We start from the raw sequence: 22,055 nt of genomic DNA, 5'->3' as shown, positions 1-22,055 counted from the left end.
ATGAAGGGGAAGATGCAAAATGAATTGTTTTCACCCATTCTCTGCTATTGCACATTGCCAATATATCAGAGAAATTCTTCTAAGAAAGCTACAAATGTGATGTAATAAGGCAGGCTCATTTGGCAATACTTTTACTCTCTCCATGTCAAAATGATTAAGACTGTTGTATCATTTAAAGTGTTAGTGTATTCTTGGAAATGCCATTATTCCAGTGAGACAGTAAACTTGCTAATTAGTCAGATGCCAGTATGGAAAATGTCAGGTAAGGTGTTCAATTGGCTACCAATCTGCATTGTCCATTTTTTGCCTTGAGGTAACTTTCCAGCTCCTGCCATCACTGCCATAATTTGTTATGTAAAACAGTAGAAGAGATGGAAATTGTATTTAATATTAATAAAAATAGATCGTGTTCTGTTTAGCAGTTCCCAGAGGTGATGATCTGAGAAATTTCAGATCTATGAACTACATTTGAAATAATCTAATAAGAATGAGTGATTGGTTATTTTCTCTTTTTCACAATATATCTCTGTAGACCTTTTCGTCCATCTGTGACCTCTGCCTCCCAGATCAGTAACCCTCTGAAACAAATGCTGCATGCAACGCTCGACGGTGACAAGTTGGTGTCAGAAATCTCTTTTGTTGGCGGAAATGAGAGAGGTCTTTTCATCCAGACTGTACAGCAAGCCTCCACGGCCGAGAAGGCAGGATTGAAGGAAGGGCACCAGATGATTTTGGTAGGAATCATTATGTTGAACAATTGGAGAAGAGGCGGGCTTTGAAACCTAGTGCTGCTAACACAGTCCAACAGTGCTCTTGTGGCCGAAACAGAGACATGAGGAATTTATTAATGGAAATGCTAATTCACACCTGTGTCAGTATTTAGAACAATGATTGCTTTGGAAATGGAAAATATGACTGCATTTTGAAAACTATACAGATGACTGGATGTTCTTGAGTTCACTGAGACTATAAGGAAATATTTATTCTCGTGCTGTTACATCTTTGCTGATGGATATATGATATTATTCATAATCCAGTACCAGATACCAATCTGTTCATAAACAACTGTAATTTGAAACCTACCATTTATATTACAAGCAAACTGTCAAAGCTGAGAGTTGGATAAAGTGGGCTCGAGCTATTTCAGCTAGAAAACACTTGAAATGAGCTGTGATCATCCTTTTTCTAAAACTAATACAAATTCTCACCCACTTTTGGGAACTTCGAGGTGTCTGCCTGGCTCAGAGGTTTGCGCATTGTTCCTGTATGTCAGAGCATTGTGGAATGAACTACTTGAATAGCTACACAGGACCGATTCTTCAACATGGTACTAAAAGAATTTTACAACACAAGAGGGTCAGTCTTTTGAGATTAAATCTACTTGAGTACCCTTATATTTCTAAAGAACAGCAGGCGCTCTCAGAAATTTATGACCCATATTCATCCCTCAATATTGACCATCTCATTGCTACATTTACCTTACTGTGTACAAATTCACTACCTGTATGTACCCACCTCACAACAGTGATTATGCTTTTAAAGTGATTCGTTATATGTGAAGTGCACTAGTTCATCCTGATGACACGAAAAGCTTGTTGGGTAAATGGGTAGATGGCAAAGTCACTTTCGTCCTGCAGTGCTTTCACTGAAACAATGCTGGCTTTAATATCTCAACCATAATGACAACACTACATCGCCCAATAATCCTTTCAACCAAATACATTGGCAGAATTTTCCATTTCTTCCTCCCCTATTCCTATCTACATTCTCTTTAAATGCAACCATGTTATTCATTTAAAGTACTCTCTATTGTAGAATGTTCTACGTTCTCACTTAATGTTGTGAACTGTAAGGTCCGTGAGACATTCCTAAACTGAAGAGTATTTCTGTCCTGACTACAGCTACTACTGCACCTGCCCAAAACCGTAACACATGTCCTTGAAGATGTCTCCTGATTGGTGAGGCCTTTCCTCCTGCTGTATTTGGCAACAAATACTTTGACAGCTGGCTAAACACACCTTTAATTTTACCAGTTGTCAAAACTTCACAAACATTGGAAAAAAAATACAAAAAAAATTAAAATTATTCATCCTGATAATATTAAAAATGCAAATTGGAAGTAAAAATTTTAGACAATAAACACTTTAAAAAATTATATACACTCTCTAATTGGGAAAAAAAGTAGATTACTTCAAATGTATCATTCTCCTTTAGAACTGTTCTTAAATGGAGTCACAGAACATGCGACTGGTCTCAATACGAGTAGTAGGAAACTGCAAAAGATTGTATTCTATGAAAAGTTCAAAGTTGGGTCTTAATTACGGTGGGAATTCCCAATTCATGTGATACATATTTCATTTGGCTTGTCAGTCTGGCCTTCCCCATAAAAAGACATCTGCATCACTTTTCCAAGCACTGAGATTAAAGACATTTCTCCCAAAATTCAGATTGGAATTGGGAACTGCTGTATTTTAGTTAAGGTCCTAATTTTGGTCCACCCGCACCTTTGCGTAAATTGCTAAATACAATCTTTCAATTCTCTTTCACTCTTTTAAGTTTGAGTTTGTACTGTTAATTGTAGAGTTTATAATTAGTTGTCGTATGTTCATTCATACCCTAAAAATCCTGTGCATGCCAATGAGATTTATGACATTTTTCATTCCAAGTAAACACGTATATTTCAGAAAGATTGTTAATAGTATAAATATTTTATCTCTAGCTCACTTTATAATTATTAATTAGATGGGAATTAACTCTTAGCAAAGGTACTTTTATTGCTTAGGAATTTGCAAAGAGGCCTTAATTAATCTTGAAAGACAGGATTCAAAATAGGGTAGGTGATATATCTCTTTTTCTAAGAGGCTGAAAGTCTTATCTGTGGAATTAAAACTCATTTTCCGTTCAATCCTTCTGCACAGTTTGCTAGTCCTGGGGAAAGCCCCTTTGAGAAATTAAGGCAACTCTACCTTAATATTTATTGCCATAGCAACAATAGATCACATTGCCTTTGCAAAGACCTGTCGATTTTCTTAAACATAATGATGGAAATGAATTGAGTTAGTTCCTCACAGATCTCTTTCTCTTGGGTTTACCTTTTGCGTGGAGTGATAGAAATACTGATCCACAGCTGTTGCAAGTTTAATGTTTAGTATCTTGTGAGGGAAAGTACAAACTGAGTATGGTTAAATAAAGATCCCAGTGTTCCCATCAGATGTCAGTTTTCATGTCTGTGGCTGTTTGTTACAGTTTGTTTTCCATAGTTAAGTTACCAGATTAGTACTTCAGAGGCCTGGACCAACAATCTAAATATTGGAGTTCAAATTCCATTGTACACTACTATGAAATTTAGATTCAGCGAATAATCCGGCATATGGAAAAGCAACATCAATTAATCTTAACAATGATGACCTAAACATTTTATTAGATTCTTGTTAATAGGATCTTGATTCACGAATGTCCTTCATGGAGGAATTCTGCCATTCTCTTCTGGACAGGGGTTCCCAACCTGGGGTCCACAGACCGACCCCTCAGCCCATGGCATAATATGGTTGGGAACCCCTGCTCCAGATATTTCCCAGGTGGTTAATGCCAAAATGGCCGAGCATGCTGCTTACTTGTGCCAATACTCTTATGAGCAGAGGAATAATTAAAGCCTTAAAGCCAAACAGATCATTAGGATAGACTGAGTCACAAAATTAAGTCCCTGCAAAGCTGTTTCCAGCCTAGCTGGCAATGCAAAATCCTCTTTTAAAACATCTGGAGATAGGACATAGCTTGGAGTGGTCCTTGAAGTCCTCTACATTGAAATCAGAGCCCATGCAGTCTCATTGGCATCAGGTTAAACAGGGTCAAAGAAACATAAAGTAATGAAATAAAAACAAAAAATGCTGGAACTATTCAGGATATCAGATCACATCTATGGGCAGGAAAACAGACAGTGTTTCAGGTTGAAGACCTCCTCCTGATTACTACATTTGTCCTCCTCAGCCAATGAACCTGTGTTCCTCCATGGGTTGGAAAAAGTCATGAAACTGGAAAGAGAACAAAATATTTCCTGGGCTTTCAATCCAACAGAGGGTTGCTAACACTAGCAATAGCCAAGCTCCTCAAATCCTGAAGGACATTGATGCCAGACCGTAGAATCTTGTGTAAGTGTAGTGTAACCTGTGTAACTTTCAAGAAGCTTGTCACCTGACAAGTCAAACCATTTTGGTTGATTAGTACCACCCCTACCATCCTATACATTCAATCCTGACATGTGTATCACTGACCAGTTACTCAGATAGTTAGCTTTGGTGACACCTGTCAAACTCACAACCTCCATCACCAAAAAAGAAAGGGCAGTGAGCACTGGGGATGTCACCATTTATAGGTTCCCCTCCAAATTGCACAAGTCTTTGAAATTCAGCAGAATGATCATCAGAGGATGCCAAAGTCTTCCAGGCTCAGACATTCCTCCTCCCCTGACAATTAGTTAATTATTTCCACCTGTGACTTGTTTCAGTTACCAGTGGACGTGTGCCTTGTTTTCTCTATTTAAGCTCCCCCCATGGTGTTTGTTTTGTTTTGCTTAGCCTTGAGTTTACCTGTCCTGGGTGTAGTGATGTCTGAATTCCCTGTAAGCCAATCTTGTAGTAAAGATTTTATTTTGTTCAACCCATCCTCATCTTTGGTCTTCTCTGCGCTAGAGTTTACCTGGTCTATGACTCACCTGGTGGTCCACAGGTTAATGAAAACTGAACTTTGCCATAACTTCTTCAGTTCAACCCGGCCAGGCAACCTCCCCTTGTTACAGTCCTGTCTTGGTTCTAAATTCTGGAGCTCCTTCCTTAAGAACACCCGGGTTGTACATTTACCACAAGGACAGCAGCAATTCAACACCGTCATCTTCTCCAGGCATTGATGAATAAATACTAGCCTTGGTAGGGCCAGATCCAAAGTGGGAAATAAATGGATTATAACTAAGTATGACAGCCCTAAGTAATTATAATCTTACTCTGTCTTAAGTGTGATCCAAGTTTTGATCATTTTGGTTACAGTTGTATTCTTAAATCATGATTCATAGTCTTTATTCTGCCTGACCACTGTAATAAACTAACAAGCAACTTCCGTGCTCAAGAGTACATCATTTTAGTTATTAGATCAGCTAATGTAAACTTGCTTGTATTGCAGTTTAAAGAATTGCAAAGTTATCTGATTAAGGTGCTTAAAACATTAGCATTGTTCAAATGAGATATCTATGGAGAAATAATTCCAAAGGCATTATTGTGCAGTGCGGGCTGATGTTTCTTTTTGTTTCTGGGATATTGTTTTAAAATTTGCTAGCTGCTGAATTGGCCGTGGTTGTGTTATTTTCTTGTGGGGAAAACACCCCGGAAAAGGCTGCGGATTAGAACAGTATTTAGTGAGGTTGGAACAAAAGTCAACTGCCAGCAACTGTAGTAGGGTTGGGAAATAGCAAGCAGCTGTAGATGGGCACGTAGGGAGAGGGCAGATTATAGCATAGACTATGTGGGTTACTTGAGGAAATGAAAGATAATTAAGAGACCTTGCCGAGTTGGGGTTCCAGCTGTGGCCTTGGTCCAACTCAGGAAAGTCATCTCAGATCTATATTGAAGTATGCTTCACAGACAAGGTGAAAACCTGCTTACTTTGCTCAATGCAGGTATAACAGAAAGTTATGGAAACAGTAGCTAAGCATCTGTCACTGGGTGCTGCTGAACATGTGGAAAGTCCACCATACATTAAACTGTTAGAGGTTCGGGGGATTTGGAGCGAAAATCATTCACCAATTGTGTCCTTAGCAATCAGAAAGATCTGTGGAGGATAACATGAAAAACAAATTGTGTTGGAAGAAAGCAGCCAGTGACCTACTGTTCATGTGTGACTGTATGAGAACACAGAATCCAGAATTGGGAGGAATGATGCTCAGTGACTTTCAATGCTGCATGGTGGAAGTAGACCTTCAAAATGAAAATCCCAGATTTTGTACAATTCATTTAAACTCATCAACATTTTCCATAATGTTAAATTTTTTTCATGAAAATTGAATCATGTAGCGAATGAAAACATAGCACTACCCAATATACAGTATTTTCTTGACAACTGTACTTTTGTTAAATTTGCAAGAGTGCTAACTCTAGTGTGGCCTCATTGAGAACTTTCTTGTTAAAGCTAGAAGGATGCATCAGGGGAGAAATTCAAACTGTTGCACTGGAGACCTCTACGAAAGAAGAAGCCCATTGGACATTACAACGTTGCAACGGACCAGTGACACTGCACTTTAAATCAAACTTTGAGGGTAAGCCTAAAGCAATTAGTTTATAGTATTTAATGGATAAAGTATGTAAATCCAAAGGCCAAAAATGGAGTGAACATGCAGTCTCCTTATAACAATTAACCACAAAAATTTCCTTCCAAAGTAAAACCTAATTTCCATGAGAAGGGTCTGATAGAAAACTTTCACAATACTGTAGTTGGGTATTCAAACTTAAGCTGGGGAAAAAAAAACATTTATTACTGTTGCAACTCTATTGAAAGTGTTTCAATGCTGAATACAACTTGGGAAATGCTGAAAGTCACCAATATGTCTCCAACTCAGTAAATCATTCGTGTAAACTGTTTTTTCTCAGAACTAGACCAAGATCATGAAATAAGTGTGAGAAATAACATGATGTAAACTACAATATTGCGCTATAAAGTGGGATGCAAGTTGAACCTTGCTTTCATCTTTCACTAAGATATCAAGAAATGAAACAGCAGTCTAGAAGGCATCTTCCATAAAATGAAGGGTCAAGAATGAGAGTATCCATTAGGGACACCACCAGGCCTTTTTATAGCTAGCTATATCCTCTTTCTAGTTTCTATTTGTCAGTAGAATTTTTTCCCCAAGTAGCAAGTTCTGCTCTTGTATGATTAAGGCAATAGAAGGTTTCTAAACTCCTAGTGCATCCTTGGCAACCAAAAGGATATTTGGAGGATAATGTGTAACTTCGATAAAAATATTGTATCTGAAAAAAGATGCCAATAACATGTAAATGTGATTATATAAGAAGACAGAACCCCAGAGTCAGTATAACGTTGGACATAAACTCACAGTATCTGTCATCATGGCACTAGGTAGTCAATTTGATTCAGTTTTGAAAGGCTTGTTGTGCATGTTTCTTGCTGATCACCAGTTCTTTAATGGCGTGCTTGGAACCTATGCAAAAGAAACAAAATGTTATTCGTGAGTATTTCAAAAATGCTGCAGAAAGTTTTGTCTGTTTACTCAAGCATGGATACAGTTTTAAATTTAACCTGTAAAACACAATAGATGAAGTTTTAGTTATAAGCTGAGGTGTGAAACTCCTTATTAAAGCCTATGTATTGAATTTGATAACATACACTGAAGCATGAAAATCTTTTTCAGCGGTGAATTGTGGTCATGCTTTGTGTGGAGAAAAGACATCTGACAAATCAAAAACAGCAGCAGACACCAAATTCATAACATTCATTTTGGGCTTTGAGAGGGTTAATTATATGATTTCCAATTAGAGGTTGCTGTAATGAGAGTATTCCTTTGAAATCCAAAGGAATTACTTTGTATTTCAGTTGCTTTCTCTTTAATGATACCAAAATGAACTATTTAAATTGTAGATTCAGAGGAAATCTTCAGAATTCTCTAGTTCTGAGGTGGTGATGGAAGTAAAGCTGGTTCTTGAATTTAATTGACTACCTGAATTGATTTGCAATAAAGTTGAAGATGGGTGCAACAGCACAAAACATTGACCCATCACACTTGCAATTTATCACATGAAGATGATAATCATATTTTACCTGTACTGGAAGGGAGGGAAGCCAAATGCAATACTAAATGGGAAGAACATTGAAAGGAGTTGATGGGACGCCATTCTGTAGTCCCCTTGCATGTACCACAATAGCTGGTTCGTTACTTATTGGTGCTGTGAAGTACTGTTAAGTGGGACACATCAGGCATTTAGGCTGGGCATCAATGTGACAGTGGAAACAATTAAAATATCAGTGGAGCAATCACCAGGAACAATATTGGACTTTGTGAGGTTTAAATAATATCAGGTGTAAGGCACTTGGTCATAGTGATTCCGATCAGTTGGAAGCTGACAAAAAAATTTGTGCTTGATTCTGAAGGGTACAAGAGCCTGCAAAAGGATCTGGAAGATGGTTCCATCATGTCTGGTGATTCTTTCTACGTTCGAGTCAATCTAAGTATCTCTGGACAGACAGACAGCTGCTCGATGTGCGTGAAATGTGATGAGATTATTCATGTTTTAGACACCATGTACCAGGGCAAATGCGAATGGCTGTGTGCTCGAGTCGATCTGTTCACTGACAAAGACCTAGAAAAAGGCACTATTCCTAGTTACTGCAGGTAATTATGGCTTGATTCGATGCATCTGATTTACAATGATATTTGAAATGTCATGATTACTGAGATATTCTTGGCCAGACAGTTAAGTCAATGTCTTGAACTGTGTAACTTGAGGACAGAATAGCTGAAGTGGACTCAGGTCAAGTCAAATCCACAGAATGTGAATGATTGAAACCAATAAGTACCCTTTCTTGCGCAAGAGTAAATCAGCTAGTGTTGATTCAATTGGATGCAATTTGGATATTAAGATAATAATAGATACATAATGATAATAAGACATTGTCTTTGATACATGTTAAACATGAGATAAACAATGACTGAGATATGAGATTCCCATGGTTCTTCATGAAAAGCTCTTAACTGAAGGTAATGAGACTTGTTCAATTTTCAAGCAGCTGTGTGAGGAAGTTGGTCATCTGTGGTCATTATAGATCTTGCTCCTGCAACGTTCCTACCCTGTTAAATGGCCACTGAAGTGTAAAAGGGATTAAGTGATGTTTAATGTCATAAAACAATGTGGTTCCATGGATGTTTGGTCATGTTTATGATTCAACTGGTGAATGCTTTGCAGATTGTAGACGTGATCCTTATGGAGCTAAACTGTTGAAATGTCATCCTTGGCCTGCTTGTGGACCTTGTGTTGAACAGCATGGCTAAGTGTACAAAAGCAGTACATCGTACAAGCTAAAATTTGTACCAGTCACACAACATTGAAAGGGCCCCCCTTTGCCGATGGGTGATTAATGGAACTGTTGAAGCGGTGGAAGTACCTGATGCCAAATATGTATCTTACAATCCTTTCAGGGACACTTGCCAGCTAATCTGCATACAGTAATCTGAGGGTTAAGTGCTGCTAATGTCACTTGGACAGCTTCGCAGCAAGGAATTGGGCATGGTGAGTGCCTTGGGAGCCCTAAAATGGCACCTCCTGTACAAAAATAACTGTGCAGGCTGTTAAGTTTAGATATGAGTGCCAAATTAACAAGGAAACAATGGAGTTAGGTGTGAGTCTTCACTGATAATAAGTGAATGACAGGGCTGTGGTGAATTAATTGGAATCTGAGGCTAGTGGTGTAATTGTGGCACTCTACATTGTGTTTACTGATCTTGAGAGATTATTGTCAATGAACAGCATGGTTAGCACTGGCTAGATCAAGAATCTTTGCATGCTGATCTGGCAGCACTAAGCTGGCCACTTGCCTGCATTACAATCAATAGATGCTGTCTATCAGACTTCGGATGCTCCAGACTGTAGCTCTTCCATACTCTTCTGTGCCTTGAGATCTTTTAGGCCAGGGAATGGTACAACCTCAATGTACCATTGCATCCCAAAGGGCTGGACTGTAATATTAATCGAAAACAGTATGCTTAAGTATTTTGAGTAGGGTCTGAACATCTGATCTTTGAAGTTAGTGTTATTCCTGAGCGAAGATTAACACTTCAAAGTAATCTTTTTCATTTTCCCCTGGAAATAGCATATAATAAAAATGAAAGGTGTACGGTGCCTTGAAAAAGTATTCAGCCCCCACAACTAGTTTCACATTTCACTGTCTCATTTTCTAAATTTAAAATATATTGAAGTAGGATTTTTGAGCTTATCTGCAAAACATAGTGCATCATGTCAAATCAAAAGGAAAAGCCTGTCAAGAATCTACTAAATATTAAAAACTAAAATTGTGAAGCTGAATGAGCATTCATCCGCTTCATAATTACTAATTTTCCTCAAGTGTAATACTGTGTATTACCTTACCAACTCACCTGATTTGTTGCTGTAGAAAATTGGAGGATTGCCTGTTTTCAATGAATTCATAAGAATAAGTACCCCCCCCCCCACCCCGTAAGGCCCAACACTTATGGTAGATGTTCAACAGACCAAACCAAATTTAAGACAAAAGAGCATTCAAAGCAAGTCAGGGAAATGTTAACAGAGAAGCACAAATCTGGGAAAGGGTACAAGACAATCTCAAATACATCGAACATACCTTGGAGCGCAGTGCAGTCCATTGTGAAAAAGTGGAAAAAAGTATGAAATAACAGCCATACTGCCTAGGTCAGGCTTTCCTTCGAAGCATAGTTGCCGGAGAAGAATGGCACTTTTAAGAGAGGTTATGTAATGCCGACAGTCACTCTGAGTGAACTCCAAAACACAATGGCTATGACTGGAGATTACGGCACAATCTCTCTTCCTCCATCACATTGTACAAAGCTAAGAGACTTATCCAGAAAGACTACTGGCCGTAAGGGTTGTGACCGGTGGTTCAACTAACGACTGAGCAAAGAGGGTTGAATACTTCTGAACTGCTGCCATTTCAGTCTTTGAATTTTAATTTTTTCATGCTTTACAATTTTCCCTGTTTTTTTGGGCCCTACTGTAAAAAGAAAAGGAGCATGTGATTCACAAATAAGAGTTCTCAGTTAAATTGATCAAAATCCTTGTTCCCTCATTTATGTGAATAAAGGGCTGGAGAATGAATATTTTTACAGGGCACCATATATTAGGATACAATTGTAAATGAAAATTCTTCAGAGTTCATTTTTTTTAATGTTTTAGAAGCCATATGGTCCTAAGATGCCAATTTAATTCCCCTTTAAGCTGGAAGAAATCAATCTGCCAATGTTTGCTATATGCATGATACATCATCTGGGTAAGGACCGTCGATAAAGAGCACTGAATCAGCCAATCAGAACACATTGGGTAATCAAAACAACAGTCCACTTAAAATGGTTTAAACACAGTTCAGTTGTTGCGTCCTATGGGGGCAGATTAGAAGGAGGCACCATTATAGTCATGCCGTAGAGTAGGAGACCATTTGGCTCACAAATGCCTGTGCTAGCCCTTTGTAAAAGTGTCATGTTTCTTCCCTTACTCTCTTCTCTTTCCCTGGAGCACTTCAGCATTTTTTCAGATGCATCCGCTTTTGAAAGTTACGATTGGACACATAATTGGTGACTGTCAAGAAAATATAATTATCCATAAAGCAAATGAAACCCACACAGAAATAGTTATCTCTCAAAGGTACTGAATATAATTATTGCCTTGTTTAAAAAGTGCTTGTGCATTTAAAAAGGAAGGTAGTGCCACCCAGAGGATAAATACGTGCAGGGCAGCAGTTCAAATCTGACTTCAATGCTATGTCAAATATTTCCTTCCTTACATTTATCTTCAGAATTCTTGAAGTACAACAAAAATAGTCTGTGCTCACAGAAAATGGCCTGCTTCATAGCGAATGAATTATTATTTAGGCTTGAGAGCTTTTTATTAATCAATACTAGTTAATAGGATTTCTGACAAGAAAGTGAGATAAACGTTGAGGTTGAATCCCTCTGCTGCTTGGATCTTAGCCTATGTTTTGCTGAGAATATTGTGGGTTGTAGATATATGTATGCTGGATATAGTAGGAAAAATATTCTACATTTTAATTCTGAATTATTACTTTTGAACCTTTTCTTGAAAGCCAAGGGACATAAAAAAGGCCAAGCCCAACTCACTCAAGTGGTTGGTAGCAGCCTTGCCTCCGAGATGGGAGACTTTGGGTGCAACATGACTTCAGATCAGTTCAGAGCTATGCTATTGATTCAAGCAGACCCTCACCTTCCATTACTAAGCAACTGTTGTGCTGTTGGAAGGGCTGTCCTTTGGATTAGATGTGAAACCAAACTCCCAACTGTTTTATTAGGAGGATCTGAGAGATCCCTTGGCAGTTTGTTTACAAAGAGCAGAGAAATTATCATCAATGCCCTGATCAATATTTATCCCTCAATCAATATCACTAAAACAGCCAAATAAATAATTATCATGTTGTTGATTGCAGGAACTAGTACTGTGCACATTGATGGTCACTACCCTCCGTACATTGACAACTAAATTTCAAAAGTTTCAAAAGATACTGAAGATGCTTGAAACCTGAAATAAATGTAGAAAATGTTAGAAGTGCTCAGTGGGATGCAAAATATTTCTGGAAAAATTAAAAGAACTGATGACCCTTCATCAGAATGTTTCAATTCAGTTTGATTGACTTGATACATTGACTAACCAGAGGTACATAATAAAATAGGCCAAAGTCAGCAGGGTTTCCTTAAGAAGAAACTTTGCTTGACGGATCTGTCAGAATCCTTGAGGAAATAATAGGCAGGATAGACAAAGGAGAGTCAGTGGATGTTGTTTATTTGGATTTTCAGAAGGCCTTTGTCAAGATGGCATAATGAGGCTGCAAAAAGAAGATAAGAGTCCACAGTGTTATGGGAAAGATACTAAAGTAGAGAGAAAATTGACTAACTGGCAGAAGACAAAGAGTGGGAGTAAACAGGGCCCTTTCTGGTTAGCTGCTAATGACTAGTGGCGCTCTTCAAGGGTCAGTGTTGAGTCCGCTACTTCCCGTCTAACAAGATAATGATTTGTATGACCGAAGTGATGGCTTACATTTTGCAGTTGATACAAAGGTAGATGGAATGGCAGGTACTGTTGTGGAAACAGGGAATCTGTACTATGGTTTTGTTCTCATTAGAAGAATGGGCAAAAGAAACAGTGTGGTTAAGTGTTTGGTCATACTCACTGGTAGAAGGAATAAAGGTGCAGAATATTTTCTAAACAGAGAGTGTATTCAGAAATTGAAAGTGCAGAGGGACATTGGGGTCCTAGGGCAGGATTCCCTAAATGTTAACTTGCAGGTTGAGTCAATAGAAAGGAAAGCAAATAGAATGTTAATATTAGTTTCGAGAGGATTAGGATATAAAAGCAAGGATGTAATGCTGAGTTTTTACAAAGCACATTTGGAGTATCGTGAACAGTTTTGGGCCCTATATCTAGGAAAGGATCTGCTGGCATTGGAGAGAATCTAGTGTAGGTTTAGGAGAAAGATCCCAGGAATGAAAGGGTTAACATACAGTATGAAGTGTGTTTGATGGCTCTGGGCCTATACTTGCTGGAGTTTATAAGAATGAGAGGGAGGGTATCTCATTGCAACCTACTGAATATTGAAATGCCTAGATCAGAGTAGACGTGGAGCAGGTATTTTCAATAGTGCAAGATTCTAGGGACGCAACCTTAGAATAGAAGACGTCCCTTTAGAACAGAGATGAGGAAAAAATTATTTCGCCAGAGGGGGATGAAGCTGTGGAAATCATTGCCACAGGCAACTGTTGAAGCCACGTCACTGGGTCTTGCAGCCTTTTCTTTTCTCCATGGTTCTCTGCATTTTGCTGTATTTTTCCAGTATTTACTGTTTTTATTTTGAAGGTACTTATTGGCTGTAAAGCACTTGAAAAACAATTGAAAGGCACTTTATAAAAATCTTTCATCTTTTTTTCTAAAATATTCTTTCAGGAGGTATTCCAAGTGACCCTGCTCCAGGTAGTTAGTTGCATGCTTCGATTTCCCTTTGTATCAGTGTCAGTCTATGCTGAGTGAAAACATTTTGACTTCTAATCTGGTCAGTTGTGCATTTTTGTCCTATTCTGGAGCCTTGAGCATGTATTCTAGACTAAACATCACAGTATTTTTATCTCAGAGGTGCTGTCTAAATGGAGTGTAGCTGGCAATTCCAAACCAACCAACTGGGGGTAGTAATCCTCGTGTAATGCGCCATCCGACCAATCCAGTAATAATGATCCTCAAAGTCAATTGAATGTATTCAATCCTTTATGTAAGACATACAATCTTGAAGAAATATAACTTATGAAGCTAAACTAGCGATATTAAATGTACCTAATCAAAGTTAAGTAGTTTAGCACTGTTAAATGTAATTAAGCGAAGTTAAGTAGTCAACAAAAGATATGATATCCGTCAGTCCCCAGCTCTAAAGCTGCCCAGAATAAGGCATGAATATGTAACTTATTCCCTTTGCTTTTACCATGCCCCCGCCCACGTGACTAACTACCATAATAAAAAAAATAAACACAAACACAGAACACAATGCGATAGAAAACAGAAGCGTGGCTCTTACATGGAGTATTAAACCAATGAGGAGTTCATTTTATCTGAAAATATCCTTTGTCCCTGCTCAAGGAAAAGCGATCTCTGATGTTAATGCAATTCTTTATCTCTAATCAAGCTTTCTCGAAACAGGTTATATGTGCATTATCTGAAGTCGGATTGAGGGACCTCGCAGTGTGTAATCAGCTGCAGCATTCCACAGGTTACAGTAGTGAATACACCTGAAATGCATCTTTGAGTGGAACTGCTTGGAATATTCTGGGGCCAGGACACTATATAAACATGTGTTCTTTATTTCCTGTTTTGCGCTTATCAAGAGCAAACTTCCTCACCAATATTTTCATGCACCAGAGAAGCACAAATGAATAGGACATTTCCAGTGCATCAGAGTTTATTGTACTTAAGAAAGATGAATTGGGATGAAGTATGGATAGGTCCCAGTACCTTCCCTTTCTGGTGCATTGTTACTAGACACCATGAGCTGCAGTGGGGTTGACTGTCTCACACTGCAGCAATTCGTAGATGAAGCCAGAATTATAAAGCAACCCAGAGTGGACGTTCTGCAGCACAGCAGTTCTCAAACTTTTTCTGTTCGTGGCCCATTTATGACTTTCATTTACCTCTGTGGCCCCCACCCTCCAAAGTCTCCACTGTACTAATCATTTTAATATTCAGTCAATATTTATGTTGTAAAAGGCTGTAGGTATTATTTTATGTTAAATATAATGTTTCAAGTGTATATGAAAAGAAAACAATTTCGAAATGCTGAATAGGATATGCTATTTATGTTATATATGTTTATGTTATTTATAATAGATATAATATTCTTCCAACCAGTAACAGAAAAAAAACTCAATATTGTTACTTTGGGGATTTAGTGAGATCCTCGTAACTGATGAAACCTAGTGACTCTTTGAATATCTGGTTGCAACTCGGTTAAAGATAACCAAATATCACTTCTTTTCACAACAAAAGATGATTATGAGCTTTTTGATAGCAGGTGAAGAGTTTGACTAAAACCACATTCAACTCGATAAAGAGCTGGGAAATCCAATTTAAAACGGCTTTGCTTTTTCCCAGAGCTGTGGAAATTTATTTTGAATATCACCAATTATCCAGAAATTTTGTTTCCTGTGCTTGAATTTTTGTTTTGAGCTGTTATGTCACTCTGCAGCTCAATAAGACATTCTCGTGTCAACATCATTCACATTCACACCAAATGGATCCACCACCCAATCTGGAAGATGTATCTCCAGCAGGTCTCTGACTGAAATTCCATATTAGTTGAGCAGTTGTTTCAATTGATCAAGATACACAATCAGATCATCCTCTTGCAATTCTATTTTAAGAGTGGCCAGTGAAGGTAATTGTATGGGCATAGGCATCCGTTAGTCTTGTGAGACCATGGATTTGCGCCTTGGAAGGTTTCCAGGGCACAGGCCTGGGAAGGGTTGTATGGGAGACCGGCAGTTGCCCAAGCTGCAAGCCCTCCCCTCTCCACGCCACCCCACCGATGTTGTCCAAGGGAAGGGCACTACGACCCAATCAGCTTGGCACCGGTGTCGTCGCAGAGCAATGTGTTGTTAAGCGCCTTGCTCAAGGTCACAACACACTGCGTCAGCTGAGGCTCAAACCAGTGACCTTCAGATAACCAGACCGATGCCTTATCCTCTAGGCCACACGCCAACACAAGGTAATTGTATAAACCTGTGACTTCTAATATTGCCAATATTGCTGCTGAAAAGTTTGAGTTTCCCAAGGAAAGTGGCAATAGGCTCATTGCACGATATGCTGCAGTAGACATAGGTAATCAGATATACAAAACATATTAAAAAAAAATAACAACAAGCACACGCACAGAGTAACGACAATACAATTGTGTGAGTGGGCTCTCCAGAACATTCGTAAGTGCTGAATAATTATAAGTATAATCTCATGCGAGTAAGTATCAGTATTGGTTATAAATCTAAAAATAAAACTAGCCTTTTAGGCAGTATTTTTAAGTATTTTAGGCAAATATTTTAAATGCTATTATATATGCAAATTCTAATTGGCAATAAAGGGCATGCAGTCACCAAGAAAAGTGATTGAACTTTCTTTCAAAATATAATGTATCAAGGATTTAATGGAAGCATTCTTGCCTCTCTGCAGTTTTGCCGTTTCTAGCAGATGACCCCACTGCAGTAACTGCAGCCTTCATGTTACGTTTTATAAATATTATCCCACGCACATATCTGCAGAAGGCAAACAGAACCAGTCTCTTGCTGCATACTTGCTGGTTCACCTTGCTGCAGACAGCCCCACCCAATCTGCAGTTTGTGATTTGGGATGGCTGTGGAGTGGATCTCAGCAGACCGCCCTGCAAGGTGTGAACCGTGAATTGTGCGTGGTCAAGCAAGAGTAGAGGTAACGATTGTTGTGGCAAACCCTCCTACCACACACACACACACACACACACACACACACACACACACACACACACACACACACACACACACACACACACACACACACACACACACACACACACACACACACACACACACACACACTCACTCACTCACTCACTCACTCACTCACTCACTCACTCACTCACTCACTCACTCACTCACTCACTCACTCACTCACTCACTCACTCACTCACTCACTCACTCACTCACTCACTCACTCACTCACTCACTCACTCCACAGGCTAAGCTCTGTTGCTGCTACCTTATTTGCATCATCTAGCATAGCATATTTTCCCTTTCATTTCATTAAGGGTTCCTATGAAATCTGGCATGGCCCCCTGGGAGGAGGGTGCACATGCCCTACACTGCTATAATGTACAAACTTTTCCAGGCCTCTTTGTCAAAACTGAGCTTTCGATATCTGTCATCTCATGTGAAGCAGATGCACACATCCCCACCTGTGACTGATATTTGGACAAAGATTAATATTTTGTTCCAGTTGCTAATGCTAGCAGCAGAACTGGCATGCCTGCAAGATGAAGAAATCTGTTTTATATTTATGGCAACATTTTTCTTGGCACTAGTGGCCATATCTCATCATGCGGTACATTCAGACAATTTTTGGAGCAGAGTAAGTGAAATAAACAGCACAGAAGAAAGCTGTCGAGACCATCATATACCGTGCTGGTCTTTAAATGATCTTTTTAAATTGGTTTCACTGCCACTCCTCTGTCCCAAAAGCACAACAATTACATTTTTCTTTGTATTTATGCAATTATTCATATTTCCTTATTTTGGACATGACATTGTTGACAAGGGCAGCGTTTATTATCACCCTGAATACCCTGGATGAGTGGTGGTAATGTGTCTTATTGAACTGCAGCTATCCATTTAGGGAAGGCGTTCCTAGAGTTTTGTTGGGAAGGGAATATCTGGGTTTAGACCCATAACAATTTTAGAAAAAACCCCAAAAGATTTCCATATCAGGATGATGTACAACTTGGAGCACAACCTACAGATAGAGTGCTTTCATACACCTGCAGCCCATGTTCTTGCTGGTGGAGACCATGGGAGGTATTGTTGGTGTGGCTTAGATGAGTACCTGCAGTGCATTCCAATTTGCAACGCAGTGCAGCTACTGAGAGCAGACAAACGGGTTTCCATCCAGAAGGCTAGCTTGTCCTGGTTGATGTCGGTCTGCGTGAGTATTGTTGGAGCTGCACTCACACATGTAGGAGACTGTTGCATCATTGCCCTGACCTGTGCAATGTAATTGATGTAAGGACTTAGACATATCAAGAGATAAATCACTTGCCACCGGATACCCTGCATTTCTTCTTGCAAATACAACACATAGTAGCCGACACGAGGAAATCTGCAGATGCTGAAAGTTCAAACAACAACACACACAAAATGCTGGTGGAACACAGCAGGCCAGGCAGCATCTATAGGGAGAAGCACTGTCGACGTTTCAGTCCGAGACCCTTCCAAATTCATTTTAGCCGATTCATTTTAGGAGGTGACTCTCAAAATGTTGAAAGCATGGTGTTTGGTAATGGTACCCTTGAATATCAAGGGTATGTGGTTAGACTACTTCTTGTTGGGGATGGTTGTACACTACGACTTTTGAAAATTATTTTTGATTTTTCAACGTAGAACAAAGAACAGTATAGGGCAGGAATAGGCTCCTTGGTCCATAGTTTCTGTTCTGACCATAATGCCATCCTAAATTGCACGTCTGCCTGCATGTGGTCTATATTCCTCTATTCCCTGTTTGTTATGTATAAGAATAAAGCTTGCCTTATAAATCTCTTTTAAACTCCCCCCCCCCACCAATACTTTCTAGTATTTAACATTTTCACCCTGGGGTAAAAAGTTAAAGAGTCTCTGACTATACTCTGTATGTCTGTCAGGTCTCCATTCATCCTCCAATATCTACAAAAAAACAATCCCAATTGGTCCAACCTATCCTTAGAGGTAATACACTCCAATCTAGGCAACATCCTAGAGAATGTCTCTTGCCCCCTGTCCAAAGTCCTCACAGTAATGTGATGAGCAGAACTGCACGCAGTATTTCTAATGCAGCCTAACAAGAGCTTTACGTGGCTGTAACATGACTTCCCACTTCTACACTCAACACAGGTTCGGAAGTAAATTCCAGTTAAGTACAAGGTGAAAAAGATGTAAAAATATTATTTGTTTCTCAATTTCATTTCCCCGCCATTCCCATACCCATTCCCCAAACCCCTCTGCCTCTCTCATATGGCAATTTTGCCTTTTCAAAGAGGTGTTATGAATCTACAGGTTCGGCATATAATTACTGATTCAAGTTTGCCTTCTGATATCTAGTTAGCTGAACAGTGGCCAGTCAGAACATTAATTTATTGAAAAATTTAAATTGGATTTATAGATACATCTAAGATAGTACTCTGTTGTAGTATTTGAAAGCCACTGTTTATTTTAAACTCCTTTATTTAGATCATTTATTGTGTTGGATATAGTGTGAAGAGTTTTGTGTATATGTTGATTTCTTTCTGGAGATATTTGAGAGATATTGCAAGTACAGCCTCTTCACTGAGCTGTCAGCTTGAATAGAGTTAAATATATTTCAGAGAGACAGTTACCTTTGCACAGCAAGAACCTCCCAGCAACTTAATGCCCTCACAGCCTGCATCTACTCACTGGAAAACTGCAATTTAAAGTACAAGCGTAAAAGAATCTAAAGTAAGTTTCAGAAAATGCATTCATGAATTCATTTTCCTTGGGTATGGTATGCTGTGCAGTATCTTAAGACTGCTGAGAGAATGTGATAGGGAAGGGATTTAACAGAAGAGAATGGAAAAACATTTATTTTACTGCTTTAATGGTCTCAAGTTGTTCTGAGGGCTTTAATGGCCACTGAATTTGCTCTAAATTGCAGTACCTATGTAAAGTATGAAACAAAGAGTGAAGCAAATGAATGTTGTTTGATAGAAGAAATGTCGACTACATCCTGAGGTTAATACGCGGACCATTTTGTTCTCGACAGATGGATGAATTGGACTTAAGAATAGGGAACGCAATCGCAAACTTTGCTGATGGCACTAAAGCAAAAACTGTGAAAAATGCTGTTAAATAATTCAGGCCAGCATGGGCAAGTTAGTCAAACAGCTGGCAGATTCAATTTTGTGTGAATATTTGTCAGGTGATGTATTTTTGGGAGGAAAGCATGATATGCATGCACACTCAATGGAAAGAAACAGAGGAGCACGTTGTGTAAGTTTTATGGACATAATTTCCATAAAGAAGTATGCAGGTATGGGGAGATGAAGTCACACAAAAGAAAACATTTTTAATGTTTCATCTTGCCTTTAAATAGCATCTTCCATCATCTCAGATGATCTGGTTCCCAGCAAGTGTCTTTGGAAGATGCAGCAGTCCATTTGTAAACATTTCTTGCAGCTGGCAATGTGATAGTGAATGGATGATCAATTTAAAGCTCTTGAGTATTAACTTGGGCTAAAACAGTAAAGAAGATATGGTAGAAGTTTAAAGTTTGAGGGCAGTTAATATGGTCTGTACATTTTCAACACTATGGAAGTGACATCAGAAAGTGCAGCAGGATGCCAAGGATCAGAATTAATAAATACGAGGAAAGTGCTAAAACACTAGAAACATCTGGGTAGTAAGGATAAAAGATCACTTTAAAATGGTCATTGTTTTCGTTATGTGCCATGTCGTATAACATGGGTAGTCATGGTCTATGACCATAATTGGTCTTGGCAAATTTTTCAATATAAGTAGTTTGCCTTTGCCTTCTTCTGGGCAGTGTCATTATAAGACAGGTGACACCAGCCATTATCAATACTCTTCAGAGATTGTCTGCCTGGCATCAGTGGTCACGTAACCAGGACTTGTGATCTGCACCGGCTGCTCATGTGACCATCCACCACCTGCTCCCATTCACATGACCCTGATTGGGGAGGTGCTAAACAAGTGCTACACCTTGCCCAAAGGTGGCCTGCAGGCTAGTGGAGGGAAGGAGCTCCTTGCACCTCCTTTGGTAGAGATGTATCTCCACCCCACCACTCAAAAGTGATATGGAAGTTATAAATAGCCTTTAATCAGATGAGTAGGAAAAACACACAGTAGCAGGAATGGGGTTGGCATGATACTCCAAGTAAGATGAGGGCCAGGTTTTGCTTGCAGGGTCTATTGAGGTATACCTCTATCTCCTGCAATTCAGACAATGATAAAAAACATAATATGAGCCCCCTCCTCCTCTGGGACTCTCCGTGGCATCATGGACATCTTCAAGAGGTGGTGCCTCAGAAAGGTGGCATCAATCATTAAGGACCACCACCATCTGGAACATGCCCTCTTCTTACTACCATCAGGGAGGAGGTTTGGGAGCCTGAAGACCCACCTACAATGACTTAAGAACAGCTTTTTCCTCCTGCTGTCAGATTTCTAATGCATGAAAACAATTTCATTAGTCTTTTTTAAAGTTTGCACAAAACAACATACTTCTTGTCATATGTGAGTGATAATAGTTATGGTCTGATTTTCTTCTTGCCCTGCTCCTTGCCACTAGATTGATATTTTGGATGGATGGCACTGAGAATTCCCAATTGATGTCTTTAGTTAAAATTCCAGTGTTATCCTGCGAACACAAGAAATTTAATACTCAGTATTCCAAAGAGAACCCCAATCAATTTGAAACACAAGAGATTCTGCAGATGCTGGCAGTCTAGAGCAACACACACAAAATGCTGGAGAAACTCAGCAAAAGTGAAGCAGCACCTTCAGAGAGCAATAAAAAGTCAATATTTTGGGCCAAGACCCTTCAGCATGACTGGAAAAAAGCAGGAAGCAGCCAGAGCAAGAAAATGGGGTGGGGGGGGGGGGTAAGGGAGAAGGTAGGTTGGTGGGGGTGGGATAATGAAGTGAGAAGCTGGAAGGTGATAGGTGGAAAAAGTAAAAGGCTGAAGAAGAAGAAGAAGAAGAAGAAGAAGAAGAAGAAGGGATTTGATAGGACAAAAGAGTGGACCATGGGAGAAAAGGAAAGGAGAGGCAGCAGAGGGAGGTGATGGGCAAGTAAGGAGGAGAGGTTAAAGGGAAGCCAGAATGGGGAATGGAAAGGGGGAGAGGGGAACGGGGTAGAAATTACTGGAAGTTGGAGAAATTGATATCGATGCTGTCAGGTAGGATTTGCCAGAGTGTTAATCTTTCCTCATATTAAAATATCTAATTAAAATAACTATCCATAGAAAGGCACTGGAATCTGTGCAGGTAAGCTGCATGA

At 39.3% G+C, this 22,055-nt stretch overlaps 1 protein-coding gene across 2 annotated transcripts in view; it reads left to right on the top strand.

Moving 5' to 3' along the window:
• Nucleotides 1–22,055, top strand: part of card11 (caspase recruitment domain family, member 11) — a 305,964-nt gene that overhangs the window by 252,425 nt on the left and 31,484 nt on the right. For both annotated transcript variants that reach the window (XM_059979481.1, XM_059979480.1), the window contains exons 15-17: nt 533–734; nt 6,175–6,301; nt 8,149–8,389. In XM_059979481.1, coding sequence (XP_059835464.1) covers nt 533–734; nt 6,175–6,301; nt 8,149–8,389 — 570 coding nt within the window. The remainder of the gene's footprint in view (nt 1–532; nt 735–6,174; nt 6,302–8,148; nt 8,390–22,055) is intronic.

This window comes from Hypanus sabinus, chromosome 9 (genome assembly GCF_030144855.1).
Source record: "Hypanus sabinus isolate sHypSab1 chromosome 9, sHypSab1.hap1, whole genome shotgun sequence".
In the NCBI taxonomy this organism is placed as follows: domain Eukaryota; kingdom Metazoa; phylum Chordata; class Chondrichthyes; order Myliobatiformes; family Dasyatidae; genus Hypanus; species Hypanus sabinus.
This window is presented reverse-complemented; position numbering and strand designations above follow the sequence as displayed.